The sequence below is a fragment of the Saccoglossus kowalevskii genome, chromosome 9 (assembly GCF_978046115.1).
Source record: "Saccoglossus kowalevskii chromosome 9, keSacKowa6.1, whole genome shotgun sequence".
NCBI lineage: Eukaryota > Metazoa > Hemichordata > Enteropneusta > Harrimaniidae > Saccoglossus > Saccoglossus kowalevskii.
In genome coordinates, this window is record NC_140649.1 from 30691999 (window position 1) to 30717081 (window position 25083).

The 25083-nt window shown below is 40.8% G+C and overlaps 2 protein-coding genes across 2 annotated transcripts; one reads left to right on the forward strand and one right to left on the reverse strand.

Annotated features, from left to right (window-relative positions):
* The first annotated feature begins 16002 nt into the window (after positions 1-16002).
* Positions 16003-16926, forward strand: LOC146739146 (uncharacterized). Its single transcript, XM_085504068.1, has one exon. It carries the CDS (start codon positions 16003-16005, stop codon positions 16924-16926), a length of 924 nt encoding a protein of 307 aa, XP_085360194.1.
* Positions 16927-19275: 2349 nt separating this feature from the next.
* LOC102807884 (uncharacterized) lies at positions 19276-20088 on the reverse strand. The gene has a single exon (XM_006820829.2). The coding sequence runs from the start codon at positions 20086-20088 to the stop codon at positions 19276-19278; it is 813 nt and encodes a 270-aa protein (XP_006820892.2).
* Positions 20089-25083: the final 4995 nt, after the last annotated feature.

Genomic DNA, 25083 nt, shown 5'->3' on the forward strand with positions numbered 1-25083 from the left:
CTTAATCTGTTGAATTGGTGAAAATAATTACCTGTTGTGTGTGTTGTAATTAAACCATTAGTTTGAGTGGAATGGGTATTGGAGAAGCACTGAACTAAATTTGAAATGCTTGCGTGCTGACATATTACATTGGTTAAAAATGTGCCCCAAGATTCCAGTGTTAGTTATTGTTTTTTGTACTGGAGAGTTGGAAGATCTACCGCCATTACAAAATCACTGTTGTTTCACTCTCCTGTAAAAAATAACAACAAATTGCTTTTATACAGTGCAATAATCGTTCATTATACATTTGAGTTTACTGCATCACCTACCAGCAAGTCCGTGGAAATAATAAATTCCATTTATTACTCGTAGGCTTAACTACAGATTACAGCACGAATCGGAAACTATTAGAGAATATACCCTGTTCACAAAGAACACCTTAGGGTAGCATTCCCTATTAGGAAAAAGGCCTCTCCTGAGGGGCAGCCCCGCGTGTGGGGTGGTCATGCAAACGAGGCATGATCCGATATTCCCTTTCGTTTCCGCTTAACAATGGCAGCAATATTTTTGTGCTCAATATTTTCAAGCACAACGAAAGACGGGTTACAGTTTTCTGACTGAGAATTATCTAGAGTACACAGTATCTAGTGTGGTGATTGACTCATTACGGTAAAGGCTTTCCATTATTAGGGGCCCCATTTTTAGTTGAATTGCCGACTCAGTTTACTTTCACCGAATTTTGGTGTGGTGAATTTACTCGTTTCTTTTTTCTATCTCACTTTTGTAATTTTTGCAGACTCTAATAAAATGCCTAAGTCGCAAAAAAAAGTCGGACGGAACGTAGGACATGCCCTTCCTGTTATACGCTTATGCCCGAGTGGGATCCCCATATGTGCTGTCACGCCTGCCTTAATTGCGTCAGGGACTCTGGGGTCTGCCTTGAGGGTATTTGTGATTTATGGGCCATAAAATGTGGCTCATGGGCGAATAAAGTTGGAGGGCTGAAGGCAAGCGATCTAGGCTGGTAGAGATCGCGGGAAGAAAGGGAAATCCCTTACTGTCGCTAGCGCCAGTGTGTTGGATTCTATGAGTGAGAAATCTTTCCCTATGCTTGGTAGTCACCGCGAGGCTCGCCTCCGGTCGACATCCAAGAATTTGGGAGAGTTGTCACGATCTGACTCGCTGCTCGAGGTGGCGGGGGTCGACGATTGAGACAAGACCTACGGAACAGTTTACCATTGAGGTAACGGAAAGGGCGGTCGATAGTGCGGGAACACCGCATGGTGGATCTAATTTCTCCCAACGTGGAGCGGGCTTCCCCATCAGATATTACCGAAGCTAATGAACATTGGTCAACCGCTTTTGCGGGGAGATCGAAGTTCCCAGTCACCACGGCGACTGACGTTGATAAACGCCATGTTCCCTATGGGGCGCCGACATTGGCACTAAGTGCTGCAGTGGAATCGGCACATTGTTTAGAGACCGAAACATTTCAATCCACCGGTACTTTACCGTTACCGATGCAGCCTGAGTGCATTGGGCAATCACAGGGACAGGCCCAGTTGCCTCCCTGTACTAGTCAATGCAGAAAACTACTTTCCCAGGGTGAAGAGATGGCTTGGACAGTCTGGATGCGTAGTTAAAAAGTCAACTTCCTTCTGCAGTCTCAGGGTAGGACTCAGGAGGACCTAGGAGTTAAGTCAGGTGGAGGGGGCGTGGGCTGAGATATTGCCTGTACCTCCACCACCACCACCACCAGTGCTAGGGTCAGGTGTGTCCCTTTCTCCCAGTGATCTCTCCTTTAGAGGGTCAGTTGGGGGACAATTCACATCAGTGGGAAGGGAAGCGCCCACTTCTTTCATAGAAGGGGGGCCCTCTCTCCGTAATGGATCGCCTTGCGCGTCCTTGTCCGTATTCCCCCCCTCAGGCTCGGGCTAACCAAACATTGTTTCCTGCATCTTCTCAAGCTGCGCAGAGTGTCCCCTCTTATGACTCTGTGAGGGGAGGGGACTCCAGTGTTGGTACCCCCCTGGACAGGGTGGTACGCAACCCTCTTATGGGGGACAGCGACCACTTCCCCGACAGGAGGGGGCGGGAGCTTTGTCGTTTCTCATCCCGACTTTGTTGGGGCAGTCACAGGATACCCAACCAACCGAAGCCCAGCCATCCCTTACTAATATGCATTTAAGGTCACAGCTTGCGAACCGTGCAGTGACGACCGCAAGACTCGTACAGGGCAGGTGGACCCGTTTTCATTGGCGCTCTTCTCTCCCACTGCCGGCGTGGAGACCACGCCCGCCGGCCAACTCCCCTGAGCACCACGTGTGACTCGGGCTATGGAGGGGGCTCAGATGGCGATAGAGGGGGCGATTGGTACCCTACAGGGAAAAAGGACAAACAGCTTGAACCTGGTTTCGGAGCAGTCACGTCCAATGCTTTCCATTGGGTCAATCAATACCCCATTGGGGCTACGCGAACCATCGATGGTTCCATTGAGTGGGACATTCGCGCGGTACCATAGCCTTCTCCATGGGTTCCTCGCCCCGATTCCGGTACCCATACTTTTGTTAAGGTGGGTAGTGCGAATAGGGAAAGCCACGTTGTGTGGTCATTTGACCGGCACCAGAGCCTACCAGTGTATAGGACTTTACGGGCGGAACTTAAACCCATCAATTTTTTAGAATGGGTTTCTCTAGCAATACAGCGCCAGCTAAGTTCCAACCATCTGGTTGCTCAGCAACGAAGCTCGATCCTCTGGCAGATGGGCCAATTCCTGGCTGCACAGAGAGTCGCTATGTGCGATATCCTGCAAGTCCATACTGCTCTCTTGGCAGGAGCGGTTTCGGCTGAGCGTGAGGCAGTTCTAGGTCTGCGCGCTTATCCTACTCCAGTGGGAGTCGAGTTTGATTGCCTGTGGAGAAGGCCTTGGGGCATGACCGGCTATTTGATGACTGGTCAGTGGATGCAGTGAACAGTTTGGTGGTTGTGGAAGATCAGCATATTCAATTGAAGCAATCGTCTCTGTTGGCTAAGGTAGCTAGTCCTTCTGGTCAACAGGTCAGACCAAAACTGCAAGGCAGTGCAGGTAGTAAGTCCGCCGCTCGGAGCCTCAACTGACAAGGATCTCATGGTCTCCTAAGGGGCAGTAGAAGACTGGAACTTCTAGGAACCGGGGGGTCGCGAAGTCTCTTTGACGGTCTCGCAGGCTGCCTGGACATGGATGGCGGAATGAATCTACCTCACTGGGGTCCCTGGGCTCAGTCACCCTCTCTTTGTCCTCCCATTCTGGAGGAGGGGGAACACTAGCTCCGAACTCCTGTCCGTTCCTTCCCATGGGATCGTGCCTTATGCAGCACATACCAGCTTGGCGCAGGAGGGTTCCCGATCCCTGGACACTCGCAGTAGTGTCGCATGGGTATCAGATTCCTCTCTGGTCTCCTCCTCCTCTTCTGACTCCTCACCCTCCCTCAGGTCTTTTACCGAGGGATGAGATCAAGGCGGAGATGATCCAACAGGAAGTAGCAAGCCTTCTGGAGAAAAGGGCGATACACCTAGTGGGGGAACCCCGTGTATAGCCAGGGTTCTATTCCCACATCTTCCTCATTCCGAAGAGTGCGGGGGGTGACGTCCAGTCCTAGACCTCAGTCGACTGAACATGTTTGTGGAACTCAAGCGCTTCCGGATGGAAACACCAGCTTTGGTACTTCTGTCAGTGCACTCTGGCTATTGTTGGGCGTCACTGGATCTGAGCGACGCTTAACTCCACATTCCCATTCACCACTCATGCAGCCAGTATCTCAAGATTCCCATTATAGGGCGAAGTTTACTGCCCTCCCCTTCGGTCTGTGCACGGCACCGTATGTCTTCACCAGAGTGCTAAGACAGGTGACCCAGCTGCTACACCGGTCGTCAGTGTATCTGAACCCACATCTTGATGACTGGTTAATACACAACCGAGACAGGGAGGTCTTAGTGGAGCACATGCAGTTGACGCAGACGCTCCTACACGAGTTGGGCTTTTTTAATTAATTTCAACCCATTACTGTCCCACAGTCTCGCAGGAGCGATGCGGCTCTCTGGTAGAGCTCGCCAGCCAACTCCGGTCAACAGGATCGATATTGATGTGCGAACTGTTGCAGCCTTTTGGCTAATGACTTCGGTTCGTCAAATGGTTCCATTAGCAGCTCTCCGGTCTCAACCGATTCAGACATGCTCACTGGACTACAGGATCCACATGCGAACCTGACGTTTAAGGTTCAATCGCAGAACCAAGCGATGACGTCCCTCCCTTGGTGGAAGTACGCATGGTACATGGAAACAGGGAAAACCCCTAGATCCGGCGAATTCCTCGCCGACTCTTGTTACAGATGCATCACCCCAGGGATGGGACGGTAATCTGAGGGACCTTCAGGTCCAAGAGGATGTGGCCGTCTGCATATTGGACCGCCACATCTTTTGGTTTGAGTTGCAGACCATCCTACTGTCTGAAATTTTTTCAGAAAGTTGCACACCACCTGTCCTGCTTCGGACAGACAACACCTCAGTAGTGTTGTACATTAAGGAGGGGAGGGACGCGCTCCCCCATGTTGTCAAAGCTCGTGGAGGAGATTCTCTTTTGGTGCCTGGATAACCAGGTTGAGTTTCCGCTTACCACCTTCCGGGGATCCGCAACAGCGGCGGGCACCCTCTTGAGACGTATTCGGTTCCAGAACACTGAGTGGGTAGCTAACTCATTGGCTTTGATGTCTGGGGCCTCACTCGAGCAGATGCTTTGAGCAGGATACTGGAGATCTCAGAATGTCTTCATTACTATTACCTGAGAGATCTCCAAGCACTGCAGGTTGGGTCCAGTGGTGACGTCTCAGACATTGTTCGTTGACCCAGCCCGCACCACCTAGGGGCATCTAAGCACGAAAGCGGTAGCGTGATAGTGTCTTCAGTCGAAACCAGCCTTCTTTACATGATGCTGCCAGTTTCGTTCAGCGCTATCAAACCCCAGCAATACATGGTTTTGAAGCATTAAAATTGTTGGGGCCCTATCTTATTGTTCAGTTGACCGGCTTTAGTAGCCTCCCTAAATTGGGGGGGGGCGGCACCCTCGGCCACCCGGTCCCCGAAGAGTCACCTAATTAGTTTTATCCTGGGACTAGACTCCTTGTTGGTGGGTAGCTTTAGATTTCTCAGTTTTAGTTTTTGGACCTTCCTTTTTGGGGTCGAAAAATATACATTTCAGCCGTCTTCCCCACTTCCGGTGAGCATGCTACTCTACCTATGAGTAATAAATGGAATTTATTATTTCCACGGACTTTCTGGTAGGTGATGTAGTAAACTATTAGGGTTGTACAAACCCGTTTTTTTACCGAATCATACCTACCAGAAAGTCTGTAGAACCCTCCCACCTCCCCACAATCTTCCGGCGACCCATTGTGGCAGCGGAAACGTTTGTGGCAATATCGGGTCCTGCCTCATTTGCGTGACCACCACTCCTAATAGGGAATGCTATCCTAAGATGTTCTTTGTGAACAGGGTATATTCCCTAATAGTTTCCGATTTGGGCTGTAATCTGTAGTTAAGCCTATGAGTAATAAATGGAATTTATTATTTCCAGGGACTTTCTGGTAGATATGATTAGGTAAACAAACGGGTTTGTACAACCCTAATAGTTTTGCTCAATTAGACTAGCAAGTAAAGTCTCCCATATCACACAAGTTGTGTTGAACTACTTTTCTGTACTACTGTAATCCTATCAATTAATTGGACCATGAAGAAATAATCACTTTGGGTCAGATATAATTGGAGGGGGATGTACCCAGCGACTAATTAATTGCTACTGAAACCTCTACATCAGATTTTTAATCGAATGGCAGTAACAAAGCAAAACAAAACAAAACATGTGTTTGGATTAGTTTTTAGCATTCAGATGTATACTTGTGTTTGAGTGTCTTATCTTTATAGAAGTTTACATTGCATTTACAAAATAAGCATTTGTGTTGGGTTATACAGAGTTGTGGTGTATTCATTTGGTTAATAGTTGCTGGAATTGTTAGTGTTACAACATTACATTCATGAAATAAAGCATTAGTATTGGGTTATATTGAGTTGTGGTGTATTCATTTGATTAATAGTTGCTGGCATTATTGGTGTTACAACATTACATTCATGAAAAAAAGCATTGGTGTTGTGCTATATAGAGTTGTGGTGTATTCATTTGGTTAATAGTTGCTGGAATTGTTAGTGTTACATTATTACATTCATGAAATAAAGCATTGGTGTTGGGCTATATAGAGTTGTGGTGTATTCATTTGGGTAATAGTTGCTGGAATTGTTAGCGTTACAATATTACATTCATGAAAAAAAGCATTGGTGCTGTGCTATATAGCGTTGTGGTGTATTCATCTGGTTAATAGTTGCTGGAATTGTTAGTGTTACAATATTACATTCATGAAATAAAGCATTGGTATTGGGCTATATAGAGTTGTGGTGTATTCATTTGAACAATAGTTGCTGGAATTGTTAGTGTTACAATATTACATTCATGAAATAAAGCATTGGTGTTGGGCTATATAGAGTTGGGGTGAATTCAGTTGGGTAATAGTTGCTGGAATTGTTAGTGTTACAATATTACATTCATGAAATAAAGCATTGGTGTTGGGCTATATAGAGTTGTGGTGTATTCATTTGGTTAATAGTTGCTGGAATTGTTAGTGTTACATTATTACATTCATGAAATAAAGCATTGGTGTTGGGCTATATAGAGTCGTGGTGTATTCATTTGGTTAATAGTTGGTGGAATTGTTAGTGTTACAATATTACATTCATGAAATAAAGCATTGGTGTTGGGCTATATAGAGTTGTGGTGTATTCATTTGGGTAATAGTTGCTGGAATTTTAGTGTTACAATAGTACATTTATGAAATAAAGCATTGATGTTGGGCTATATAGAGTTGTGGTGTACTTATTGTGTAACAGTTGCTGGAATTGTTAGTGTTACAATATTACATTCATGAAAAAAAGCATTGGTGTTGTGCTATATAGCGTTGTGGCGTATTCATCTGGTTAATAGTTGCTGGAATTGTTAGTGTTACAATATTACATTCATGAAATAAAGCATTGGCATTGGGCTATATAGAGTTGTGGTGTATTCATTTTATTAATAGTTGCTGGAATTGTTAGTGTTACAATATTACATTCATGAAATAAAGCATTGGTGTTGGGCTATATAGAGTTGGGGTGAATTCATTTGGGTAATAGTTGCTGGAATTGTTAGTGTTACAATATTACATTCATGAAATAAAGCATTGGTGTTGGGCTATATAGAGTTGTGGTGTATTCATTTGGTTAATAGTTGCTGGAATTGTTAGTGTTACAATATTACATTCATGAAATAAAGCATTGGTGTTGGGCTATATAGAGTTAGGGTGAATTCATTTGGGTAATAGTTGCTGGCATTATTGGTGTTACAACATTACATTCATGAAAAAAAGCATTGGTGTTGTGCTATATAGAGTTGTGGTGTATTCATTTGGTTAATAGTTGCTGGAATTGTTAGTGTCACAATAGTACATTCATGAAATAAAGCATTGGTGTTGGGCTATATAGAGTTGTGGTGTATTCATTTTTGGTAATAGTTGCTGAGCTCCGCAAACTTGACTTAAATATTAATATATACTATGAAAATAGATAACTTTTGTTAGAATATCAACACACTGAATATACTTGTTTGGTATGCATATGCAGATTAATTTCAAAGGTAGTGTTAGAAATCCCTCTTTGCTAACCCTGAGCTCCACAAACTTGACTTAAATATTAATATATACTATGAAAATAGATAACTTTTGTTATACCAACACACTGAATATACTTGATTGGTATGTATATGCAGATTAATTTCAAATTAGTGTTAGAAATCCCTCTTTGCTAACCCTGAGCTCCGCAAACTTAACTTAAATATTAATATATATCATGAAAATAGATAACTTTTGTTATACCAAAACACTGAATATACTTGATTGGTATGCATATGCGGATTAATTTCAAAGGTAGTGTTAGAAATCCCTCTTTGCTAACGCTGAGCTCCGCAAACTTTACTTAAATATTAATATATACTATGAAAATAGATAACTTTTGTTATACCAACACACTGAATATACTTGATTGGTATGCATATGCAGATTAATTTCAAAGGTAGTGTTGGAAATCCTTCTTTGCTAACCCTGAGCTCCGCAAACTTGACTTAAATATTAATATATACTATGAAAATAGATAACTTTTGTTATACCAACACACTGAATATACTTGATTGGTATGTATATGCAGATTAATTTCAAAGGTAGTGTTGGAAATCCCTCTTTGCTAACCCTGAGCTCCGCAAACTTGACTTAAATATTAATATATACTATGAAAATAGATAACTTTTGTTATACCAACACACTGAATATACTTGATTGGTATGCATATGCAGATTAATTTCAAAGGTAGTGTTAGAAATCCCTCTTTACTAACCCTGAGCTCCGCAAACTTTACTTAAATATTAATATATACTATGAAAATAGATAACTTTTGTTATACCAACACACTGAATATACTTGATTGGTATGCATATGCAGATTAATTTCAAATTAGTGTTAGAAATTCAGCTACACAAACAATAGGAATGAAATTTTAGTGTTAGAAATTCAGCTACACAAACAATAGGAATGAAATTTTAGCTTATTATAGCAACAAAATATGCTGAAAGCAGTAATTATGCAAATTGCCTAATTAAAAATGAAATCTGGTCAGGTCTGAAGTTACATAGTAAGTGTATCGACTGCATTCTAATCCACAAGGTGGTTCTTGAGATATTGGTGGTACAATATTTGGCACACAAAAACGAACCCATCCACAGACAATCTTCCCTTGTGTAATGCACACAGAGACCCAAATGGGTAATTTAAATCAAAACTGAAAAACAAAATCCAACCGAACACGACAAAGATCTAGTCTGGAAATTCAACTAAAAATGAAACACAAATCATGAAATGGAGTAAATGCATATCTGTTTAAACAAAAAAAACTTGTACATCAAAAAACTTTACACGAGTCAACATTTAATAAATCATTAGGTTTTTATTTAAAATTTGCATAGGTTAAAGGTCACTCACACACCCTGCACCTGCAATTCTCATAAATGCATAGATTATACAATATATGCAACCATTAATTTTAAAATTGCTGAAAGCTGAATCACAGAAAATTATTGTTATTCACAAGCTTCACTACTTAGAAACAATCTTATATACAAAAATACAAAAGCATTATTTACATAATCTGTCTGCAGCAACAATATAAATTATTATTCCTCCTTCAAAAAATATATTCTGTCATATTTGTATTGATATCCCAATTATAACTGCCCCTAACCATGTATATTTGTGAAATATATTCAGTCCCAATAACCTTATAACACATGCGGCAGATGAGTTTCCAGTCATAATTTTTTTAAGCGCATTTCATATAAATCCTCTTTGAAAGCAAAAGTTATCTTTTGTCACATCTAACAATATAAACTAAAATTATTTTTGTAAAAGGATTTTCCTAAGAGCTGTAGGCAATACACAATTATGTCAATTTGTTCCCAAATTAAGCAAAAAAGTTAAATACATAAACAAAAAAGATTATGTTACTCACAGAATTACTAGTATTTGTATTTGATTTTGCTTGAGAAAACTCCCTAGTATTTGCATAATTTTCAAATCAAGTATTGTTTTTCATGTCATTCAAAAAAATGGATGTATTAAAAATGATAAATGCAGCTCAAGGTCATAACTTGTCCTTTATTATTCACTATGCTAAACACATAATTTGTTTTTTTATAAATTTAATGCATTTACTATTTTGTCTGTAAATGCATCTCTCCAAAATCAAATCTCTTGTTTTATGTTTCATGTTGTATTAAATACAAGTCTTGTATATCTTGTTGCACTGTGTCCTGTGTTTGCTGCAAACCTGTCTTTATTTGGCTTCGCAACTCATTTAACTCTTCTGTAGGATTTTTACTGGATGTTAGGGAGACATCATCATCGTCATACGTGACAGACCTTATCAAAGCAGCCGTGCCTTTTGAAACTGTTATGTCACTTTTAGTTTCATCGGCAAACCTGACACTTTTCTGCAAAACAATTTTTTCAGGACATTTTTCATTCTCAGTTAAATCAACGTCGTCCGGGTTTGCCGTTTCAATGCCATTTTGATTGACGGCTTCAACATGACTGATGGCATGGTCACTTTCACTGCCAAGAATCTCAGATGTAACATGCTTTGTGTCCTCAGCAACCAATTGTAAGTGGTCTTCTATTTTCATATTATCTTTGGCAAGGTTCTCTAAAGTAACGTACCCTTCCTTATCATCGTCTTTCAGATGAGATCTGGATGGCATGTGGGGATTCTGATTATCAAAAGAAACTGCCAACGAGTACATTTCAAGGTCTGACATTGATTGTAGACCGGATTCAGCGATTAACATTCCGGCTGACGTGTATCATCTTCAGTTTGATCATCTCGTACACTTCTTGGAGGAGGATTTGGTGAAGGGGGTGGAGGATGACTAATCAATCGTGCCATGACCCGCTTGGTCTCAGGTGTACACGTACAAACATGAATCCCGCCATTAGCCGATTTATGCTGATGTGGATGGTCTGTAAGATTTCCATTACTAGACACAATAGATGATCCCGGGGAAGAACGTCTACTTCCATTCTCTCCGCTTCCTTCTGATCGCAAAACTTGTATTTGTTTCCCATTTAAATTTATTCCTTCTCCGTTGTCAATATATCGTGACCGCTTTTCATTCACTTTATTAGTTTCGCTGACCTTTGTGATGATTTTTGCATTGTGATGTGATGACGCTGAAATTATACCACTGTTTAAATCAGTGGATGGGTTGACATCTAGGATTGCGATGCCCTGCGCTATTCTAATTTGTATTTGTATATTTTATTTCACCATAAAGTAAATACAATTGGGTACTTGCTAAATACATAATGCTTTGTCATTATGGTGTGGAACATGATAAATAGCTCAAAAAGAGCTAGTAAAACATCATGTCCCTACCCTAATTATAAACTAGTCAAATTATCAGAAATATTCTTACAAATATTCAAAGGTAATGTATATAAGAATACTTAAAACTGATCAAAAATATGCCATAAAAGTCAAGAGAGTGACAATTGTTAAATAAGTCAATACTGGGTTATTTATTACAGAGATACTGTTCAAGACCTTGTTTAAATGTGTATCGCGAGGTGATATTTTTTAATGACACTGGCAATGAGTTCCAGAATAAGGTACTACTATAAATTACACTGTGTTGACTTTGAGTTAAACGTTTCCTTTCTACAAAAAAGTTTGTGTTTTCTACAGATCTTGTAATGTGCGAGTGCTGAATTGGGTCAAAATAATCTAGCACACATCTCGCATGATTTTTATTTTTCAGATCAAAAATTAACATTCCTGTTTGTAATTTACAAAGATCATATATATTTAATATACCTATGTTTTTAAAGAGTGGTTTGGAACGATCATAAAAGTTCGACCAATTAATTAGCCTCACAACTCGTTTTTGTAGAATAAATAGTGGCTTAAGGGTTGTTTCGTAAGTATGGCCCCAAACTTCTATGCAATATGACAAATTTGGTAAAATAAGTGAGTTATAAATCATTACTAAGATTGATTTGGGAACACAGTGTCTCAATTTTGAAATAATACCCACAATGGGAGTTATCGTTTTAATTAATTTCTGAACATGAAATTTCCAGGAGAGACTAGAATCAAGAAGAACGCCCAAATAACTAAAAGACTCGACCTGACTCAAAGAAATAGAATTAATTTTTAAACTGTTTGTGATATTTACTTCTCTCCTATTTGTTTTGAAAATGGAGAAACTAGTTTTATCTGCATTAATGGTAAGTTTGTTTGACTTACACCATAATATAACTTTATTAAATTCACTTTGAATGTCAGTCAAATTAATTTGACGAGAATTAAAGAAGCGGAACATGCTTGTATCATCCGCAAATAGTTTAAAGCTAAAGACGTCAGTAGAATTACAAATGTCATTAATGTACAACAAGAACAGTAAAGGGCCTAAAATTGAGCCTTGGGGAACACCACATTTAATTTCAAGCTTTCCTGAAACTGTATTGTTAATTTTAACATATTGTTTCCTATTTGATAAGTAACTTTTGAACCAATCATATGCCACCCCTCTAAATCCATAAGACTTCATTTTTTTAAGTAAAATATCATGGTCAACAGTGTCAAATGTTTTTTTTTAAATCAATAAAAATACCAAACCCAATATATCCTTTATCTAAATGGTTTGTGATGTCAGTTACAAGATCAAGTAAAGCCAGTTTTGTACTTCGTTTTTTGCGAAATCCGAACTGTAAGTCTGACAAAATATCAAATTTCTCAATAAATGACATAATCTGTTTATTGACAACACTTTCAAAGATTTTACTGAAAACCGGAAGTATCGAAATTGGTCTGTAGTAGTCTGTAATGAAACTAGTCTCGCCATCTTTATGTCCGTTACTCACACTCGTCACCCCACTACGATGTAACTGCCCTGGCTTAGCCAACCCTGCGTTATTTTACAGCGAATGTACTTGCCTGCTATGTTCATGGACTTAAAACCCAGTGAAACATTCAAATAGTGAAATAAAATGCTAGTGAAAATAAATGGTTTTACAGTACCTTAAATTATGGTTCACTACATCTTCATTGATTTGCATTTTCATGACATTGTTCTCACCAAATTATGTGCAAATACAATATCCTTATTCCATGACATTTGAGTCTATACATTGATGGAATTATTGAATGTTGCATATTATTTTATGAGTATTAAATTTGTCTTTGTTTCTAACAGTAATGTGGTACCAGGAAATGATGAGCAACCATTCAGGAGCAAACTAGAAGAGAGAAAAGTGAAATCTGCACCACCACCACCCACTGTAGCAGAGATTATTCCACTATGCTGGTCAGATGAAGTGAATAAACCATCTATAAAAGTAGTTGAGCCAACTATCCTGAACGATCGCGGCCGATGTTTAAATGCCGGATACATCGGATTTAACACAAACAACAGATTCAACTAAGTTATGCAGCCATCTTTATTTATCAACTCACGTCGTCTTACAATATGCAAATGAGATGTGACCCAGAGGCTAAGATATGTTTAGTCAATACACTACAATCCTTCTTTTTCCCCGGAACACTATATCACTCATTTAAACAAAATTTTCTGGAGGTTGATATAGTTCCTAGCACCTAATGTCTCTTGATATAATTGCATGTTAACTCATATAACAACAGTTTACAAACTCCAAATCTGGCATTGTTTCCAAATAACTACTAACTCTAATATAACAATAAACCTAAACTATTCTAGTCGGTCAGGGTGGACTACCAAAACCTACGTACAGCTGTGAGGATTATTCTGCCTCGTTTTCCATGCTGTTACCCTATCTATGTATCTAATTTAACAATTCAATAGTTCAATAACACAAATAGTCCTTTAAATACTTTTGTGCCTGAACTGTACGTTTTGCTCTACCTGGTGGTTCAGGTAAGGTTGCATCACTTTCACATTCAGAAGTTACATCAGATGAATTATCAGTCTCTTTTTCGCTTTGTTGAGTTTCAGCTTTATCACTATCAGTCGGCTCAACGTACTTTTCACATGTGACATGTTACGTTTGTATTTTACACCTGTTGGAGACTGGATAGTCACTTGGCTACCAATTTTGTCTATCACTTTGTATGGCATTTCCTCATACGGTGTCGATAATTTGTTTCTTTGCCTCTGATGTAGTAATACTTTGTCTCCTGGCTGGATTCTACTTTTCTTACATTTCTATGCGCATCCAGATAATCTTTTGATTTCTGTTTTAGTTCAGTGTCTCTATCTCTTATCATTCTGTCATCTTCTCTCAACCTGTTTTCTTCTGTTTCTGGAAGCTTTGTTCTTAACTTTCTTTTGAACATTGCTTCGGCTCGGGACATTCCTGTTGTCATGTGCGGTGTAGACCGATATGCTAGAAGGAACTTATTTAACTCCTTGTGCAGATTGCGTTTCTGAAGCTGTGCTACCTTCAACACTTTCAAAAGAGATCTATTCTGTCTTTCTACCTCTCCATTTGCCTGAGGCCATAAGGGGGTTGTATGTTTATGTCTTATGCCACACTCTTCTAGGTAGTTTTCAAACTCTTCTGAAATGAACTGAGGATCGCTGTCCGATTTCAAACCAATTGGATACCCATGTGAAGAAAAGTGAGCGTTGATTCGTTCGATTATCTCTGATGTTACAGTCTTCATGAAATCCACCTCAAAATATCTACTGTAATAATCAACAATAACAAGTATGTATTCACCATTTGGTAGTGGCCCCAATAAATCTAATGCCACTTCTTGCCAAGGACCTGTAGGTAGTTGGGTAGGCATAATCGGTTCACTAACAGATGACAGTGTCACCAACTGACATTCGTGGCAAGACTTGCATCTTAGCTCTGCATCTTGATCAATGCGTGGCCACCAAACTTTTGTGCGCAAGCGTTGCTTCGTCTTTACAATTCCTTGGTGCCCCTCATGTCCCAAGTTTATAACTCGCTTCCTCAGACTCTTAGGAATGACTAATCGAGTGTCTCTGAGTACCAGTTTTCCTAACACAGTAAGCTCATTTCTAACTGACTTGTAAGCAGCAGGGCAATTATTCCAATTTCCCAATGCTATGCATTCTCTAAGCTCAGTAATTTTCTCATCCTGTTCAGACGCTCGTTCTATTAATCTTATTGGTATTGCATGTGGTGCCGCATATTCTGCTACTTAACAAATGTATTCCTCCGTGTCATCACTATGTTCACTCTTATTATTGTCAACTAGTCTAGACAGTGCATCTGCGATGTTCTTCGACCCAGGTATGTATTCCACAGTAAAGTTGTAGGGCTGTAAACGTAGAACCCAACGTTCAATTCGCGCAGATGGCTTTGACTTTTGTGAATATTAGTATGATTATGCGTCAGCATAGTCTGCGTTAATGCTCGGCAACGACGCCTCAGTTTTAATCCCTAACACATGACTTACGCAACACACGCCAGTCGTATTCATAGGCACGCGACCTTCCATCTCGTGCACGCCTCGCCCGTGCTATTTCCATTCACACGCATATTGTAAGCTCATACTCTCGTGATGGTCATTTGCCTAATCCTACTTGCCATGCATCGTCAAGCTTTCCTGTATCCCGCTTCGCCTTAGCATAGTCATTCTACGTTCAGCAACCCACACCATATTTCCGGCAACACCACTCAAGCTGCATGCTTTCGCATCATCCCTACATGACCACCCAGACAATGAATTCACAGCTTCACTACTACGCAACATCTCAGAAGGTGCAAATCTTGGCTTTAAAGGACACCAGCATTGTAGAACTACACCTAACGCAAAATCAGCTCTCGCAAACCCTGACGCCATCACTAAATCTATTCTGAAGGAGGTCAAGCTCGGACACACCATTGGGCCATTCACCTCACCACCGCTGCCAAATTTTGTCGTCAACTCGCTTGGTCTTCGTCCAAAAAAGACTGGTGGTCATCGTCTGATCCTAGACCTATCTCAACCCACATCCGACAGCATCAACCACCACATAAATAAAGAAGACTATACACTACGTTACTCCCGCATTGACGATGCCATTGCACTAATTCAGAAATGCGGTCAAAGTTCACTGCTAGCAAAAATCGATATCCAACATGCCTTTCGGCTCTGTCCCGTGAGGAAAGATGACTAGAATCTCCTCGGTTTCAAGTGGCTCGGATGTTACTTCTTCGACAGAGTCCTCCCGTTCGGCCTCAGATCAGCTCCGTACCTTTTCAACCAGCTAGCCGAAGCAATTCACTGGATCATCACCCAACGAGCAAACACACAGAACCTCATTCACTACCTGGATGACTATTTAGCCGTTGCCCCCCCCAACTCACACGCATGCCTACACATCATGAACACATGCTATCTGAGTGCAAAGAACTAGGCGTTCCTATCGCCAAGGAAAAGGTGGAAGGCCCCTCATCTACGCTCACATTTCTCGGGATCGAACTAGACACTGTCAAGATGGTCATCAGACTACCAGACGACAAGTTGAACGACCTACTACAAGTACTCCCCACTTGGCTTCATAAAACTTCTAGCACAAAACGAGAGCTCTTGTCACTGATTAGCACATTGAGCTTTGCTTGTAAGTGTGTGCCTGCCGGACGTATTTTCCTCCGCCGCATGATCAACCTCAGCACATCTGTCACCAATATCAACAGCATCGTTGCATTGACTGAAAACTTCAGACTTGATGTTCAGTGGTGGTGCGACTTCCTACCATCCTGGAATGGTTCCCCATCATTCCTAGAGTCCAACTGGTCACCTGCTCCGAAGCTCGAACTCTTCACAGACGCATCAGGTTCTATTGGTTGCGGTGGCTTCTACATTGGCCATTGGTTTACCATACCATGGCCAGCATATTTTCCAACATCCATTGAATGGAAGGAAATGTATCCTATTCTCATCGCTTGTTCAATTTGGGGGCATTCCTGGCACGGTCAACGCATACTGTTCCACTGTGACAATGAAGCCGTCATTAACATCTGGAAGAAAGGATCAACACGATGTTCAAATATCATGCGCCTTGTCCGGGCAATCTTTTTTGTTGCTGCAAAAGGGAACTTTCATGTTATGATCACCCATATTAATGGCGTCAATAACTCTATTGCCGATTCACTTTCTCGTTCACAGATGCAACGCTTCAAGCAACTGGTTCCAACAGCCGACCACGCCGCTACTCCAATTCCACCCGATCTACTCCCAGAGTGCATCATATCTCAGAACTACCAGCCGCACACCGAAGTACACAAGCCCTAGCAGCACAAGCACATTTGTACATGCAATGCAGCATCGCAGACTCAACCCATCGAACATACCAAGTCGGCCAAAACCGCTACCACAACTTCTGTGACCTATACTGGCTACCAGCATACCCAGTCACACCACAAACAACTATACTATTCGCCACCTACCTAGCTCAGACTGGCATAACGTACAAAACCATTAAGGTCTACCTGGCGGCCATTATCCATCTACACACTGACTCAGGTCAACCAGACAACATCTCGGACAACGTACAGTTACAACGTACACTACTTGTCATCAAAAAGTCATTAGGGGACACCAAGAAACCACGACTCCCTATCACTATGAACATTCTAAGACGCCTGAAAGAATCACTCCGAACGCACCCGTCCATCCACACAAATGACAAACTCATGCTATGGTCAGCATTTACGGTTGCCTTCTTTGGATTCCTAAGAGTCAGCGAATTTACTGCAACGTCGCCCCAGCATTTTGACAAAGCCCGTACTTTACTGATCGAAGACATAACATGTGCAATCGAGCTACACGTCCAGTTACGAGCCTCCAAAACAGATCCATTTCGTCATGGCTGCATCATCAAAATTGCGCCTACATTCACCTCAGTCTGTGCCATTCGTGCGTACACCAAGTATCGCAGCATCTGTGCCCCATCACCCCAAACGCCTGCCTTCCAGTTCCACTCAGGGAGTTGGCTTACACGTCAAAGCCTAACTACCCACTTGCGTGACCTGTTGACTAGAGCTGGGATCCAAAATCCACGCCTGTACACAACCCACAGCTTCAGACGAGGGGCAGCGACAACCGCAGCAGAAGCGAACGTGCCAGATTGGTTAATCAAGACTCTAGGAAGATGGCGAAGCGACGCATACCAAGTGTATATCAACACACCTTCGTCAACGCTACAAGCCGTGCCTCGAATCCTCTGCGGACATTCATCTTAGGCGCCTCCTCCTACTACCTGTGGATTCTCAACCTCACGTGACTCTCACACTGGCATCTCGTTTGCCACATCCACGTACTTGCGTTATGCCGTGGTGCTACCTACGACCACCCAACTTTGTACTCGCTCATTATTACCTCGTTACATTTATTTACATGAACTATATTTCGCTTTAGACATTTACCTTGACATGTTCGTATCATCTATTTCACTTTCAGTCGTGTTGACCACCTCTTGCATTTTATATATCACGAGCAACATCACAGTTATGTACTTTAATGCCACAACATATATTTATACCGATTCCTCGGCTTGCTTGTCACTGCGCCATTCCCGGCCATCTCATAATTTGGGGGTTGTCATCGCAGTGCATGCGGGCACCACTCGATTAACACGCTGCCATTCTTCGTGAATAGAGTCAAACATGCGACTCTGTGCACGGAAATGGTATCCGCAACGACGGTCGGGTGGTGACCCCTGCGTTGACTGGCCTCGATCAAGTACCACGCTAATCTCTTCGTGATGTGAATCAAATCTGCGACTCACATCACGAAACAGGTTTCGCGACGACGCTTGACCGTGGCTCACACCCCTTCTGCTCTCAGCCAAGACTTGGTCTCTAGTGTCGTTTCTTAGCATTAATAGTATGATTATGCATCAGCATAGTCTGCGTTAATGCTCGGCAACGACGCCTCAGTTTTAATCCCTAACACATGACTTACGCAACACACGCCAGTCGTAATCCCCCTGCACATGACATCAACGTGTGCCCCTATTCATCGGCACGCAACCTTCCATCTCGTGCACGCCTCGCCCGTGCTATTTCCATTCACACGCATATTGTAAGCTCATACTCTCATGACGGTCATTTGCCTAATCCTACTTGCCATGCATCGTCAAGCTTTCCTGTATCCCGCTTCGCCTTAGCATAGTCATTCTACGTTCAGCAAGCGACCTGAACCCGTCTCCAAGCTATCCCACCCACCCACTACCTCATGATTTAAGCATTCAAATCCTGCATCATTCTGTATTACATTTCTACATTATTTCAATAAAGTTAAAGGGGGTTGTCATCGCAGTGCATGCGGGCACCACTTGATTAACACGCTGCCATTCTTCGTGAATAGAGTCAAACATGCGACTCTGTGCACGGAAATGGTATCGCAACGCCGGTCGGGTGGTGACCCCTGCGTTGACTGGCCTCGATCAAGTACCACGCTAATCTCTCTCCGTGATGTGAATCAAATCTGCGACTCACATCACGGAACAGGTTTCGGCGACGACGCTTGACCGTGGCTCACACCCCTTCTGCTCTCAGCCAAGACTTGGTCTCTAGTGTCGTTTCTTAGCATTAAATCACCTTTAACGGCTGGTGGTCTGTTAACAGTTTAAATTCAATATCACATAAGTATAAATTGAATCTCTGCGTTACCTTTGGTATGTTTCTTAGTCTTGCATACTACTGCAAAATGTCCTGTTAGATGACATTTGTTACAGTTCGCAGATCTTGCTGGGCATTCCCTATCCCTGGCGAACTGTCCCTCTTTACCACAACAATAACATTTCTTTTTCACTCTTCCTGGCTTCTTTTGTGACCTTTGACCTTCATGGACTTGGTTGACTTCTCGTTTAAATTCACCTTCCATAGTCTTTAATTGAACATCAACTACTTCTAAGGCCCGTGCTGTATCTTGCACCACTTTTAGGGTTAGGGATTTTCCCTTTTCTAGGAGCTTATGGCGCAACAATGACGACTTGCATTTATCTATAACTTGATCTCTGATTTGTTCATCAGTATCTGTGAACTCACAATTTTGTGCTTGACGTTGCAGTCTTGAAATGAACTGATCTATAGTTTCACCCTCCTCTTGTCTCATTTGACGAAACACATGTCTCTCATATATTGCATTTAGCTGAGGTATGAAATACGCGTTCAATGTTCGTAACGCTTTCTCGTAATTACCTGCATCGTCTTGTTGTCCTTCAGGCAAGTTTCCAGGTCCGGGATCAACAAGTGTCTCAAATAAGTCCTGTACATCCATGCCAGCACAGTGTAACAGCAAGGCTCTCTTTTGGTTGTCATCTTTGACACCCTTTCCGACGATATAGAACTCGAATGCTTTCTTCCACCTTTTCCATCTAGTCGATACGCTAGTGGGGTCACTTTTGCAATCAAACGGCGGAATGCTACCAATATCAATATTTGAAGCCATCTCAAATTAAACTTGTGACTTCAATCCCGTCCTCGTCGCCAATTGAATGATCGTGGCCGATGTTTACGGATTTAACACAAACAACAGATTCAACTAAGTTATGCAGCCATCTTTATTTATCTACTCACGTCGTCTTACAATATGCAAATGAGATGTAACCCAGAGGTCAAGATATGTTTAGTCAATACACTACATATCCCAGCACCCAAACCAGTACAGTAAGTCACCATTATTAATAAGCTGACAATATATGTGTCAGTTACAAATATGTTTTGTGGTTTTCCCCAAAAATGTTGCTAAAATAAAGAAAATCTACCAGGAACGAGATTAATTCAAGATTAATATACGCTTACTTTTTGGGAATAAATGTATGCTAGACTAGATGTGTTCTAAGATCGTAAGGAATTGGTCTAAGGTATTGTGGGTGAGCCTCACCTACAGATTGTCTGGATATGTATATTCACATTGCAAGGTACTAAAGTCATGGAGACAGCAAATCTGTGCTGACTACATAGTTACATAGCAGTTCACCAGGCCAGTTTTGTGGGTACTCAGAAAGGCTGATTCCAGACCAAATGTATGCCTGTTAAAGATGTTGACTATTAAAGCAATTAACCTATCACAATCATTGTTTCATTGATGGTGAAATTTATACCTGCAGCTGAGAGCTAACTAACCTATCACAATCACTGATTCATTCATGTAAAAATTTATTACTGCAGCTGAGAGCTATTCCGTGATTGGCTGTTAAACAGCGCTGCTGTCTTATCAAATCAGATTATTTCTTCTGATATTTGTTTATAGGATTTATGTAAAAGGCATCTGGTGATATTTGGGAAGTTGATTAAAGATGACGATGTGAAACCGAGAACAGACATTCGCCCTGATACATATCGTGTAAGACAACGTGTTAAAAATAAATTAAACATTGATGGTACATCTAGTCTTAGTAATCGAATAACAGTTGTAACTGTTGACCAGTTTGATGATGATCAGGAATCGTTGTCATATTGTTATTTAAATGTCATGTTCACATGTGATAAAATAGAGTGTGAAAATCAAAACAGGACGAACTTTGACACTGACGTGACAATGAATGAGTATTTTGATGGTAATCCAACAGAAGGAGAAAGTTTTCAGTGTCCTGAACTTTGCACGTATAACCATAACAGAACAAAACATGACGAAAAAGTCAAGACGTCCATTGTAGTCGCTAATGTAAACAATGACGGGAAGTGCAGTAATAAGCAAAACAGCAAGCAATTCTGATATACTAGATCATGGTGAAACTGACTCACAGAATGCCATGATGCCGGAAAGCTCAAATGTCATGCAACTCCTTTGAAAAGCAAGAGCATCACCATGAAAGTTATAGAAGGCTATTTCCAACATACTGGAAAGATGCTCACTCAGTATGAGGACACTTTAGATACATTACAAGTGAAATTTATTAATTATTACTGACAAATATAATACTGCTTCAGAAGAGCTGATAAAATGTAAAAGTGATATTTGCGAAGTTCGCACGACAACATTTTATCGGAGCCCTACAGCTCAAGCCAGCAAAAATGGCCGTGTATACATTTTCAGCTTGAGCCGCCTTAAGATGGCCAAGAGTTTCGACCAGGGCAGACCTGTCGGCCAGTGGCTTTCTTCTGTAAAATTTAAATTTAGCGTTACAAGTAATGTTGCCATTCACATTAGTGAAGCCATACAGAAATATCTCCCAATCAGATCAAGCAAACAGTAGTGGTAACATACCGATATAAAAAGGTAACATTTTACCACTTTTATTGTTAATATATGTGCTGGGCATAAGAGGACATAATGATTTTCTATCATTGTGAAATTCACACCTATCGTTACATGTGTTGATGCAAAATGTCTCAGTTATTTCCTAACAATAAGTGTTCTCATGGATTGCACCACCACTGGGAAATGTAATGTGCATGGTCCACTTAGGTGTTTACTTGGCCAACAGCTGTTATCATTTCAACTGGAGCATCATGCATTACGTTAATATCCGAAACAGAACTACCATACATGTATATCAATTTCTTGCATCATAGAGTTTCTTATTTGTATTTGCTTGTACAAAACATGGGCACTCATACCTTTTTTTACAATGTACATAATGCTGTTGGATACCAATTATATCACTGAGCGGATATATTTCAGGAAACATAATATATTTTCCAGGGTCTTGGCAATTTATTTATTTCAAGATACAATAAAAATGTACTTTTAAATTGTTGGGAACGTCATATATTAAATTCGAGAAGCTTAAACTTATTGTCGGGAGGAGTATTTTTTGTGGTGAAAGCCATCTCGTTTTCCCTTCTCGTGACTGAATTCACGGTCTCGCCTCTCAGGACTTAGTTAGGGTTTCGAGCCCTATGGGGCGAAACCCTATTGTAATTGCTATGTATATTCTTATTATTATTATTCCGCCGTTTTTTCTAAGCGCTGTAACTTGAAAAATAATGCTGCAATTCATTTGCTATTTTGCATGCTGATAAAGGGCGATGAGTTGTGGTGCATACCCCAAAACCAGCTATGTAGGTCACATGACCTGGCCGCCATCTTAGGTACAACACAAACCGGAAGTGCTCAATTGCACCACTTTCTGAGGGTCTAGGAACTTCCGGTTTTTTTGTGTGGCATCATTGGCTCATGTCTAGCAAATATCAGCAATAAAATCTTTAGCGGTCATGTGACCTTGGCCGCCATATTGGATTTTCCGAAAATTGACAAAAAACTTTTAAAATCTTCTTCTCAAAAATGGCTCATTCATGTGATTATACATTTGCTTTGCAGCACCTATGGCCATAGCCCTACAAAGTGACTGAAGCAGATTTTTGAAAAAAGGCTTTTTTTGGCAGCCATCTTGGATTTAATAAAAAGTGAAAGTACGCTATAACTCATGAACAATTTGCCAGATTTAAACCAAAGTTGGCATACAACATCCCTTCAATAAGATGATTATGTGTTCATAAAAATATTACCCATGATGCAAGTGGTTTTGGCGGCCATATTGAATTTATCAAAAAATTGCAAAAAACCTCAAAAAATTATCTTCTTAAAAACTGCTTGTTTGTTTGACAATCAATTTAGCATATAGTATCTCTGTTGATAGCTCTACAAAGTAACTGTAGCAGATTTTCGAAAAATGGCTTCTTTTGGCAGCCATCTTGGATTTAGTAAAAAGTGAAAGTACACTATAACTTATGAACGATTTGCCAGATTTAAACCAAACTTGGCATACAACATCCGCTCAATGAGATGATTATGTGTTCATGGAAATATTTCCCATGATTCAGGTGGTTTTGGCGGCCATGTTGAATTTATCACAAAAATTCAAAAAACCTCAAAAAATTATCTTGTTAAAAACTGCTTCCTTGTTTGAAAAGCAATTCAGCATATAGTATCTCTGTTGATAGCTCTACAAAGTTACTGAAGCAGATTTTCGAAAAATGGCTTCCTTTGGCAGCCATCTTGGATTTAGTAAAAAGTGAAAGCACGCTATAACTTATGAACAATTTGCCAGATTTAAACAAAACTTGGCATAGAACATCCGCTCAATGAGATGATTATGTGTTCATGGAAATATTTCCCATGATTCAAGTGGTTTTGGCGGCCATGTTGAATTTATCACAAAAATTCAAAAAACCTCAAAAAAATATCTTGTTAAAAACTGCTTGCTTGTTTGAAAAGCAATTTAGCATATAGTATCTCTGTTGATAGCTCTACAAAGTTACTGAAGTAGATTTTTAAAAATGGCTTCCTTTGACAGCCATCTTGGATTTAGTAAAAGAGAAAAAGTTCTATAACTCATGAACTATTTGTCCTTGCATTAAGTTTATCATATTCCTGTGAAATCAAATCCATATGTTGTGTAGTTTGTCTGCTATCTTGCATTCTAGACATGAAACGTTCGTCAAATAATCACATCGAGCAAGTGCAATTTGTCATGAGCCACGCAGGCTCGAAACCCGTCATCGCTGCTATGCAGCTATATTTCACCTTTGTTGCCGCTGGAAAAATAAGGATTGATGAAGTTTACAAACCGATTGTCTTTATTTGTATACATACTCCAAGGAAGAGAGAGAAAGAGATTGAACAGTGTTATGCCAATTTAATACATATAAACTCATAGTTGCTGTCGACATAGGAAGTAAAGTAAGCAAATAACACCGAATAAACGGCAAGGTAAAGACTATGTCTAATTATAGTAAATACGTACTGCGTGCGTGACTCGAACCGAGCTTATTACGTGCCGAGAACATGAAACCCGTCCACGCGATCCGCGCCACACAGCGTGGCCAGAATGCAGCAAAGGCCTTCAGATCTGGCTGTAGTAGGATGGTGAAAGTAATGGTACAGCATTGTAACAGTGAATAAGTACTGAGAAATAATTCTAAACTCATAGTTGCTGTCGACATAGGAAGTAAAGTAAGCAAATAACACCGAATAAACGGCAAGGTAAAGACTATGTCTAATTATAGTAAATACGTACTGCGTGCGTGACTCGAACCGGCGCTCGCGTACGGCACCAAATCGCCTAGCTCCACGCCACTACACGTCTTCCCCTCGGCCACCGGGCATCCCCAAAAAAGGATGCTTAATAACCGAGTGTTACTGCGGTACTCCACTGACGGGATGACTTACTAGTACTGCATGCAACAACTTCGCTTGTGATGTTGTTTGTTAGCCATGGATTACATGAATCTTGATTACCAGTCAAATGTTCCTCATTTGACGTTGGTAATCTTTATTTGGAACTGAGTAACTTCCTGGTACTTCGTACTATGATAAAAATCAGTCAACATACATCAAGTTCTCTCAATCGTAGTATTCCATGTGATGTACACCTAATATGCCAAAAATGTTGCTGAACGATTTGAACTGAATAAAAATAGCAGACGAAAATTTGTTTACAAAATAAAAATACTTCGGTTGCCAATGAAAACCGGTAAAAAACAAGCAATATGTTTT